The sequence below is a fragment of the Sinocyclocheilus grahami genome, unplaced genomic scaffold, assembly GCF_001515645.1.
Source record: "Sinocyclocheilus grahami isolate Dianchi unplaced genomic scaffold, SAMN03320097.WGS_v1.1 scaffold410.1, whole genome shotgun sequence".
Taxonomy (NCBI): domain Eukaryota; kingdom Metazoa; phylum Chordata; class Actinopteri; order Cypriniformes; family Cyprinidae; genus Sinocyclocheilus; species Sinocyclocheilus grahami.
Genome location: NW_015505589.1, coordinates 1,727,681 through 1,737,910, shown reverse-complemented (window position 1 = coordinate 1,737,910; position 10,230 = coordinate 1,727,681). Strand labels below are relative to the sequence as shown.

Here is a 10,230-nt window from a genome sequence, read left to right as displayed (position 1 = left end):
CACAAAACCTTTTATTTTGACTTAAGTTGATCTGAAACTACTGATCGATGTCTGCTTGTCATCTGTTAGAACAGCAACAGTCAGTGACCTGCGACTCAATTATCCAGGATCGCTTTATCTATTAATAACAAACATTACTATAACTAAATTCATATTTAACACTAATTATATTTGATCACAACTTCTTATGCTTACAATGTTAATTATTTAGGTTAATAACTTTTAGGATAATAATATCGAGGGGGGGGGAATGGTTCTAAGAGGCAAACTAACTTCACCTGGGATCAAACAATCATGCTAAAATTATTAAACCTCATAAAAACAAAGCAACTCCATTCATTATATTTAAGTGTAATAAATATAGCATAAACTACTCTCATCCCAATGCACGAACTTCCGCTGCACTATTGGAGGTAAGAGATGATTGGCTGTTTGATAGTGCGTCACAGGGTTTCCACCGCTGTGATTGGCTGGAAACGCTTCATCACGGTTGCATAGCGATCCTGGTGCGGCTGTGGACAGCGACTAAAATGAAGAGTTAGCCGTTCACGAGCAACGGCCAGGCCGCCTTTACATACAGCTGGGTGACTCCCCGCGGTGTCCTGGAGTTGCTATGAAGGTACAGTCATTTCTCCTCATACTCGTTTAGTTTTGAACATGCTTCTTTTGTGGCTGTGTATCATGCTAGCATTACTAATCTGCTGCATTTGCTAGATCTAAATAACATGGTGAAATGAACGTTACTTGCAGAAAGACAGCAAAACCACCATAAGCTGACTTGCTTAGCCCGGGCGAAATCATGAAGTCATGATTTTAGTTCTGAAGTTTGAGGGTTGCCAGGATATTTAAAAAAGAAACGCCCAATTGCTGCTAAAAACTACCGCTGGAAAACCGCGGACTTGGCAACACTGCGAAGTTGCGCAGGCGCTGTGAGGGGGAACAGGGGAACTGAATTCGCCGGAACACCGGTTACGTTTCAGGGCGCGGCGCAGAGCACAGACGAATCGATTGTGTTTTAGTGCGGTTCAGCTCTACGAATCAGTTCGCTGTTATCGCGGATCGTTGCGAGTCGGATATGTGCGAAAAATGCAGTTCACGGTTAAATGAAACTCGAGACCGATTTAGTCCGATGTGTATCATATCAGAATGATAGAAAAATCCGACTCAAAAGAACAATTCATTCACGAATCGGGACTGTTACGCAGGGTTGCCAGGTTGTCACAACAAAACCCACCCAATTGCTACTCAAAACTACCCCGACACCTGGTAAAAATCGCCTTCCGGAGGGAAAACACAAGTTTTTTCTTTTCTTTGTTCAATTTATTTGTACAGGGACAACGCACAACAACAGTGTTGTGCCAGAGTTAGCTATAAAGCTAATTTGCATCTGCAGTCCCTGGGCAGGATGTTGTTACAAAATTACAATATTAAGTCACAAACAATACAGTACACACAACACATACAATATCACATCATGTTTTGGCGGAGTTCCCCTGGTAAAATATGCATTCCAGAGGATAATATCACGTTATTGGGATCGCTTCAACCCGCGGCAACAGTGTTAAGAAGCCCAATTAGAAATCCGGGAAAACCGGGGACTTGGCAACACTGCTGTCACGTTTTAGTACGCGATGCAGAGCGCCGATACATCGATTAAATGGCGTTTCAGGTACAATAATGGCAATTTGAAACCTGTCTTGCATGTGGAAATCTATAATAATAGCCACTATGTTTGATGCGCTAGGTTAGTAATCACAGTGAACATATTCATAAGGAGCATTTGCTAACAACCTGACGGAGACGTTTCTTCAAAATACCCTCCAGTTCCGGTTACGTTTCAGGGCGCGGCGCAGAGCACAGACGAATCGATTGTGTTTTAGTGCGGTTCAGCTCTACGAATCAGTTCGCTGTTATCGCGGATCGTTGCGAGTCGGATATGTGCGAAAAATGCAGTTCACGGTTAAATGAAACTCGAGACCGATTTAGTCCGATGTGTATCATATCAGAATGATAGAAAAATCCGACTCAAAAGAACAATTCATTCACGAATCGGGACTGTTACGCAGGGTTGCCAGGTTGTCACAACAAAACCCACCCAATTGCTACTCAAAACTACCCCGACACCTGGTAAAAATCGCCTTCCGGAGGGAAAACACAAGTTTTTTCTTTTCTTTGTTCAATTTATTTGTACAGGGACAACGCACAACAACAGTGTTGTGCCAGAGTTAGCTATAAAGCTAATTTGCATCTGCAGTCCCTGGGCAGGATGTTGTTACAAAATTACAATATTAAGTCACAAACAATACAGTACACACAACACATACAATATCACATCATGTTTTGGCGGAGTTCCCCTGGTAAAATATGCATTCCAGAGGATAATATCACGTTATTGGGATCGCTTCAACCCGCGGCAACAGTGTTAAGAAGCCCAATTAGAAATCCGGGAAAACCGGGGACTTGGCAACACTGCTGTCACGTTTTAGTACGCGATGCAGAGCGCCGATACATCGATTCCCGTGAGAACAAGCTCTGACAACAGCGTTTTATTTATTTGTCAGCATATAGCTTATTATAGTTTTACATACTTAAGTTATAACTCAGATCATTGTATCAATATTCCTGAGACAAATACGCTCATCTTGTTTAATGGTTGAATCAGGGGTGTGTAAATAATGAAGAAAGTTATTGTGATAATACATACGGTAACTTAGAGGTCGCCAATGTTCAGAATATATATGTTGCATGACATGGTGCTACAGACAGTTGTCTGAAAATAAGATGTTCACATGGTAGGTCTGTGTACAGGTAAGAGAGTAGAGCAGTGTTGCTAGCTGGGTTCACACTTAACCGGAAGGAACTCGGTCATGTTAATACAGCTTGGGGTTTTTTTGATCTGTTCACAAGCACTAAAAGAGGGTCAAACAAAACTTCAGCTTACAGTTTGGCAACACATTTATATCACTAAACAACAATTCTGATTCTGATCTACACAAAACCTTTTATTTTGACTTAAGTTGATCTGAAACTACTGATCGATGTCTGCTTGTCATCTGTTAGAACAGCAACAGTCAGTGACCTGCGACTCAATTATCCAGGATCGCTTTATCTATTAATAACAAACATTACTATAACTAAATTCATATTTAACACTAATTATATTTGATCACAACTTCTTATGCTTACAATGTTAATTATTTAGGTTAATAACTTTTAGGATAATAATATCGAGGGGGGGGGAATGGTTCTAAGAGGCAAACTAACTTCACCTGGGATCAAACAATCATGCTAAAATTATTAAACCTCATAAAAACAAAGCAACTCCATTCATTATATTTAAGTGTAATAAATATAGCATAAACTACTCTCATCCCAATGCACGAACTTCCGCTGCACTATTGGAGGTAAGAGATGATTGGCTGTTTGATAGTGCGTCACAGGGTTTCCACCGCTGTGATTGGCTGGAAACGCTTCATCACGGTTGCATAGCGATCCTGGTGCGGCTGTGGACAGCGACTAAAATGAAGAGTTAGCCGTTCACGAGCAACGGCCAGGCCGCCTTTACATACAGCTGGGTGACTCCCCGCGGTGTCCTGGAGTTGCTATGAAGGTACAGTCATTTCTCCTCATACTCGTTTAGTTTTGAACATGCTTCTTTTGCTAGCATTACTAATCTGCTGCATTTGCTATCAGCTCGATTAGTAACTACTGATTTCCAGTTTAGCATTTCATGCATATTTGCGTTGTGTGATTTTGTGCATTGATGACATGTCTTAAATAAACGTGTATCAATCAGCATCTAGCAGTTAATATCATTTATGTGTTTAATATCAGTGTCCCAAGTGTTAAATGCATTGCTCATTAATGTGGCTGTTTGTTTTGAACTCTTCTGCTCTCATGTTTTCATTTGTTGGGAGGTGAGACCCAGCAACAGGACCGAGCCTTCACTGTGCCACACAATGACACAATTGGGAGTTGATTATCATGTTGGCTCCCTATGAAAATAAAAACACCATGGTTACTCTCTGTTGAGTGTCACTAAGAGCTCTGGCTGCAGTCATAAGTCATTTAAAGCTCACTAATCTCTTGTTATGGCTTAGCCCTATTCCCATCCGTCTCTAATGGGATTGATCCCAGTCAATGGGAACTATTTCTGGGCAGGACATTCTGAATGACCCAGAAAATGTGGGATAATAAGGCACAGCAGCTCAGATTTACTATTGTTATCTTGCACATACACTCACAATTGCAATTTTTACACATTGGAGTCTTAATTAGAGGTGTAACAATATATTGCGTCACAATACAACAATGCAATAATATGTATTGTGGATAGCAGCAATATGCATCATGTATCGTCGACAAATTTATAGGCCAATTTAGTTTAGACCGATTTAATTTAGGCCTTTATTCATATGTAAATAAAGATCAATGCACATACAAAGAGCGCATCAAATATGATAAACCTAGACGCTCACACGTTTGAGTCCCCTTGTTTATTAAATTTGGTATGAAACGGAAGTTCTAATCACCTTTTCTTTCTCCTATTTATGATAAATTATTTTGAGTAAAGATTCTGAGGGCACATGAATTTAAAAAAACGTGCACGTATAATTTAGAATAATAAACACTGCAATCATCTATAGTCAATTTTGATTTCACAGTGACTTTAATTATTATTAATAAATTACAAATAAAATGCATAAATAAATGACAAGAAAATAAAGATTTTCAATGTATGTAGTCAGGGACAACGTGTCTAACACAATTCTGCATTTTTAGCTGTGCAGAATCATGGATATTTCTATTCTGGTTAACAAACAGTACCTTTTGTTTACTGGTTAAGTAATCATTTCTGAAAAAGTATAATTTTAACTCCGTTTTGGCTTTGCATCTGCAGTCCCTGGGCAGGATGTTGTTACAAAATTACAATATTAAGTCACAAACAATACAGTACACACAACACATACAATATCACATCATGTTTTGGCGGAGTTCCCCTGGTAAAATATGCATTCCAGAGGATAATATCACGTTATTGGGATCGCTTCAACCCGCGGCAACAGTGTTAAGAAGCCCAATTAGAAATCCGGGAAAACCGGGGACTTGGCAACACTGCTGTCACGTTTTAGTACGCGATGCAGAGCGCCGATACATCGATTCCCGTGAGAACAAGCTCTGACAACAGCGTTTTATTTATTTGTCAGCATATAGCTTATTATAGTTTTACATACTTAAGTTATAACTCAGATCATTGTATCAATATTCCTGAGACAAATACGCTCATCTTGTTTAATGGTTGAATCAGGGGTGTGTAAATAATGAAGAAAGTTATTGTGATATTACATACGGTAACTTAGAGGTCGCCAATGTTCAGAATATATATGTTGCATGACATGGTGCTACAGACAGTTGTCTGAAAATAAGATGTTCACATGGTAGGTCTGTGTACAGGTAAGAGAGTAGAGCAGTGTTGCTAGCTGGGTTCACACTTAACCGGAAGGAACTCGGTCATGTTAATACAGCTTGGGGTTTTTTTGATCTGTTCACAAGCACTAAAAGAGGGTCAAACAAAACTTCAGCTTACAGTTTGGCAACACATTTATATCACTAAACAACAATTCTGATTCTGATCTACACAAAATTTGTTTTTGAGACTTTAGTCTTTGCAACTTCAGGGATTTTATCTATTCACGAACAGCTTGTAACACTCCAAAGAGAAAGGAAAACTTGAAATCGCATCATATGACTCCTTTAAAATGTCATGAGAGTATTGTATGGTGAGGTCAGTATTGTGTATTGAATATGACACTCCTACTCTTAATACAAGCTCAGAGGTTTGAAAAATACTTTTGAAGATCATTGTCTTTGTATGTTTTTAAAGTCTTTTGTTTTCTTTGCAGGCGGGGGCCTCGTCCATGTGGGCATCGTGCTGTGGTCTGCTGAATGAGGTGATGGGGACTGGAGCCGTGAGAGGGCAGCAGCCAGGATTTGGGGCAGGTGCGGGGCCGTTTCGTTTCGCTCCCACTGCAGGATACTCCACATACCCGCCCACCAACTCCACCAGCACCAGTCTGGTGTGTCAGGCCTGTGGACAAGCCTTCTCTGTCTTTAGAAGGAGGGTAGGTAGACCTGCACACCTGCCACTGCCATTCCATCTTTGTTATGCATATTAAACCTAAAAACATTTCTTAGTTTAAAGACGGCATGAAACACTTTGACAAACACAATTTTCTTTGTCATGTTGACATATGTCCTACTGAATCAGGAAGTTTGGCCCATGTTAACAGGCATTTACTTGTTTTAAACAAAATTGGAGTCACAGCCTGACAATAATGGTTAGTGGGTGGTATTCATTCTGTATATCAGTTGATTTGACAAACATTTTTATACTACCCTGCATGCAAGATGAGTCCTCAATATTTTTGGCCTATTTTCCAAAGAATAGAAAGACTAAATTTTTAAAATCTATTAAAAGTTTGTTGGTCAATTTTAGGAATATGGTAACACATATTAGATGACCTCAGATCTAACTTACATGGACTAAAATGCACAATTTATTTACCTTTTTTAATTAAATGAAAATGCATTCTAGATCAAAATAATTTTTTCCCATAAAAAAGACTTAAGTATATCTTTGAAATATGGTTTAAATGTACTGATGACTATATCGAGCATTTATAGTAAACTAAAATTTGATGTAATTTCAATTGTCTGTCATGTATTTAAATGTATTTGTAATTACACATTTGTAATAATGAAGTTGCATTTGACTACATTTTAAATATTTACTTTAAATGTAATATTGAATAACACACTACAATTACGTTACACTTATAACCCTGCATTTTGTCCTTTTGATTCAGCACAGACTCTCTCTTTTTCTCCACTGTAGCACATCTGTTGTGACTGTAAGAAGAGTTTTTGTTCGCTGTGCTCAGTACTTCAGGAAAACCTGCGCAGATGCACAACTTGTCATCTGCTAAAAGGCACTGCATTCCAGCGTCCACAGCTCATGCGTCTGCGTGTTAAAGACTTGCGGCAGTACCTCACATTACGCAACATTAACACTGATACCTGCAGGTACTTTTGCACAGACATGAGAAACTGAGCATTATTAATAATAGGGTATATTATTACAATATTGTTAGTGTTTTTGAGTTGTTTGAATGCTTTCTTAGGGAGAAGGAGGACCTTGTAGACTTGGTGCTTTGCCATCAAGGGGCAGAAAGTGAGGATGATCCAGACACACCCTCTCTACAGTCACGCCCCCTGTATAGCCCACCGCCTTCAACAGAAGAGCCCACTTCCCCTCTCTCAGCACTCTCTCCAACTCAAGGAGAACCAATCAGTAGGAGCAACAGCTCAGAGTCCACCAATCAGGTGTGTCCTGTATACATTTGGAATAGGTAGTGATTTGTCTTATTTTAAAAACTTCAAGTATTTCGATATGCAGTCTTACAGTAAAAGGAGTACTTGCATAGCAAAAGTTATATAGTAATAGAAAAATTAAATGTATAACTGCACCTGTTTCTGAATATTTGTTGAATTAAGCACTGTCAGAGTTTCCAGTGTTGGCAGCTCCATTAAATTAAATATTTCATATACATTATAGCTTGACTGCAGGTTTAAAAAAAACAGTGAATTGTTATAATTAAAGAAATTAAACTGAAAGACAAAATTAAATATGACTAACTTGGTGATAATTGCACAAAGAAAATCAGAGAGAAACATTGGACCTTATGAAAAAAATAATTTAATGAAGAGGCTTAAATTCTGTGCACTGTTTATAATTTTTAGAATCACGATAAAAATGTCCACGTTCATCGTGAATCTAAAATTTGATTTTCTTCTCCTCACAAAATTAAATTCATATAATTTCAAACAGATTTGATAACAGAAACACAGTCACAGTGTGAGCAGAGTGGGTAGACAACATAATCAGATATCGGATATTCTGTATGGTGATTATTGATCAAATAATTTTTTTTCACATATCACCCAGCCCTAGTAATGATTAATAATGCATTTTACTGGTAGGGTTAAGGGTCATAAAAATGTATCTTCTGTGATGTTTTACCCCCATTATCCCATTCCATCTGTGCCCGTCATTATGTATTATATAACCAGGGTTCAAATAAACTGCATAATGCAAGAGTTGGGATGTAGTGATGCACCAAAATGATTTTTTTTTTTGTTGACCGAAACCGATACGGAAAATAACATTTTGGTAATAAAATTTTGGCAATTTAGTCAGTGAACTCTGTATGCTATTCAGAATGTTATGATTATTTCACATACATTTTTACATACATACTCAAGCATAATTTTTGGCCATGGTAAAGTGTGCCCACACTTTTTTCTTATACACATTTTGTGTATGAAACAGCTAACACATCATTGGAGAAACGCTAACTGTTTCAAATAATGGTTTCTGTCCACCAAAACGACTACTGACGAAAAATTTTAGTTTTTATAGCCATTTCGGCCGAATATTTTTGTTGCCATAATTTGGGTGCATCACTAGTTGGAGGTATTCATTTTAAATGGTGGCCATCTTTGGTTGTGTTTGGTTCATCATACAGGAAATAAACTCATTGATTAAAGTCCAAAGTATACTTCGGGTTTTTTTAGGCACACAGTCAAATGCTCAGCCTTTCATAGTACTCCATTTGACAGCGCGCGCGTGAACGCAAACGCTCGACATGTGCGCTACAAAGATTCAGCCTTGTCCAGTGTCAGTGCTTTTTCTCTCTAAAAGTGATAAATATGTCTTTATACACGTTAAAATTAGAGTTTTTTTTTTTTTTTTAATCCGCTAACACAAGCATTCGTCAACACGGGCATCTATTGTTTTTGACGTCTTGAGTAGTTTGTTGTTCTTCTTGTTCTGTGTCCTCTGTTTCTTTTCCGATTGTAAAAACTAAAAATATTTAGTGCAAAAAAGAAAAATCAAAGCGCAAAACGTATGTGTAAAAACCAAAGTATACTTTGGGCTTTATTCAAGATCCTGTCCTTACAGAGAGATTGGCACCTGTAGTATTGAAACATCTTTTTTTTCTCACTGCAGATGGTTGCAAAACCCAGTTATCAAATGACGACAGCCTGTGTCGCATCTGCATGGACGCAATAATAGACTGCGTGCTGCTGGAGTGCGGTCACATGGTCACCTGCACTAAGTGCGGGAAGCGCATGAGCGAATGCCCTATCTGCAGACAATACGTTATCAGGGCTGTGCATGTTTTCAAGTCTTAATACTGCTGGGAGAACATCCCGCTCCACCTGCGGACCGTTTTGCATTAGAGACTCGGTGAGGATGTGCACAGCAAGTGCCCCGTCTTTACATTGGATCAGTGCGTAAGATAAAATTCTCTGCTTAATTTTTCATGAAGTTTCAGGAAGCCTTCAGACAGTGGTCCGCAATGGCTTTGTCCATAAATGCTTCAATAAAAACTTTCCGCAAGCTCTTCAAAGAGGCTCTGTAATAATATGCAATTGTTCAGCAGCAACACCTCACAGCCTTGATTTGATGTCCTACAGCTTTGAAGACATTCTGCTCACCTGTCACATGCAAGCACTGTGAGAAACTCAAAATATTGAGAATTACTCATGTGTGTTCATCATCATGCGCCATAACTCAGGATGGAAGGATCTGAATGTTCCTGTTGTTCTTTTATTTCCATTTTTGTTGCAACATCTGTGTATGGGCTTTTGTTTCCCGTTTGGATTGTGTAGCCTCTTAAGATTTTTGAACAAAGTTTTGGAGTTTCTACATGTTACATTATACCTCCTTATAACTTGACACTGGTACCATTCGGTCAGTGATTTCATAAGTGGCATAATGAACATGTTTTGTGGTCATTCTCTGGATTCAGCAGTTTTTTATCATATGACTTCCTTTCTTTGTCAGATGTCTTAAGAACATTTGCTAGTTTCTCAGTCACCACTGTTCTTTTGAGTATGTGACTGGAAAAGCAGCCTAGAAACCTGTTGTTAAATCAGTGTAAGTGGTGATAAATGAGAAGGGATAGAACTGTTTTGTATGCAAAGTAGGACCATAAATGGGCACAGTGTAACTGAGTGTCAATATAATTCGAAAATGTGCATTTTATGTATGTGCAAAGTAACAATAACTTAATCAAAATGCAGTGTAAAACAAGAGGGATGATTAAGGTGCCAAAAGATGCCTTTCTCTGTCTTCAGTGCACTACTACAGTTGCTTTTCAGATA

General features: G+C 38.6%; 1 protein-coding gene across 1 annotated transcript; it reads left to right on the top strand.

Moving 5' to 3' along the window:
• The first annotated feature begins 415 nt into the window (after positions 1 to 415).
• Positions 416 to 9,919, top strand: LOC107550922 (E3 ubiquitin-protein ligase RNF34-like). The gene is made up of 5 exons (XM_016232370.1): positions 416 to 619; positions 5,904 to 6,122; positions 6,896 to 7,083; positions 7,182 to 7,383; positions 9,911 to 9,919. The coding sequence occupies exons 1-5, from the start codon at positions 614 to 616 to the stop codon at positions 9,917 to 9,919; spliced, it is 624 nt and encodes a 207-aa protein (XP_016087856.1). The 5' UTR covers positions 416 to 613.
• Positions 9,920 to 10,230: the final 311 nt, after the last annotated feature.

Excerpts from the sequence above, each read along its gene's own strand:
- LOC107550922 (XM_016232370.1), top strand. Across the intron at positions 6,123-6,895 it reads TCTCTGTCTTTAGAAGGAGG|CACATCTGTTGTGACTGTAA; the intron begins GTAGGTAGACCT and ends TCTCCACTGTAG. Across the intron at positions 7,084-7,181 it reads ATTAACACTGATACCTGCAG|GGAGAAGGAGGACCTTGTAG; the intron begins GTACTTTTGCAC and ends ATGCTTTCTTAG.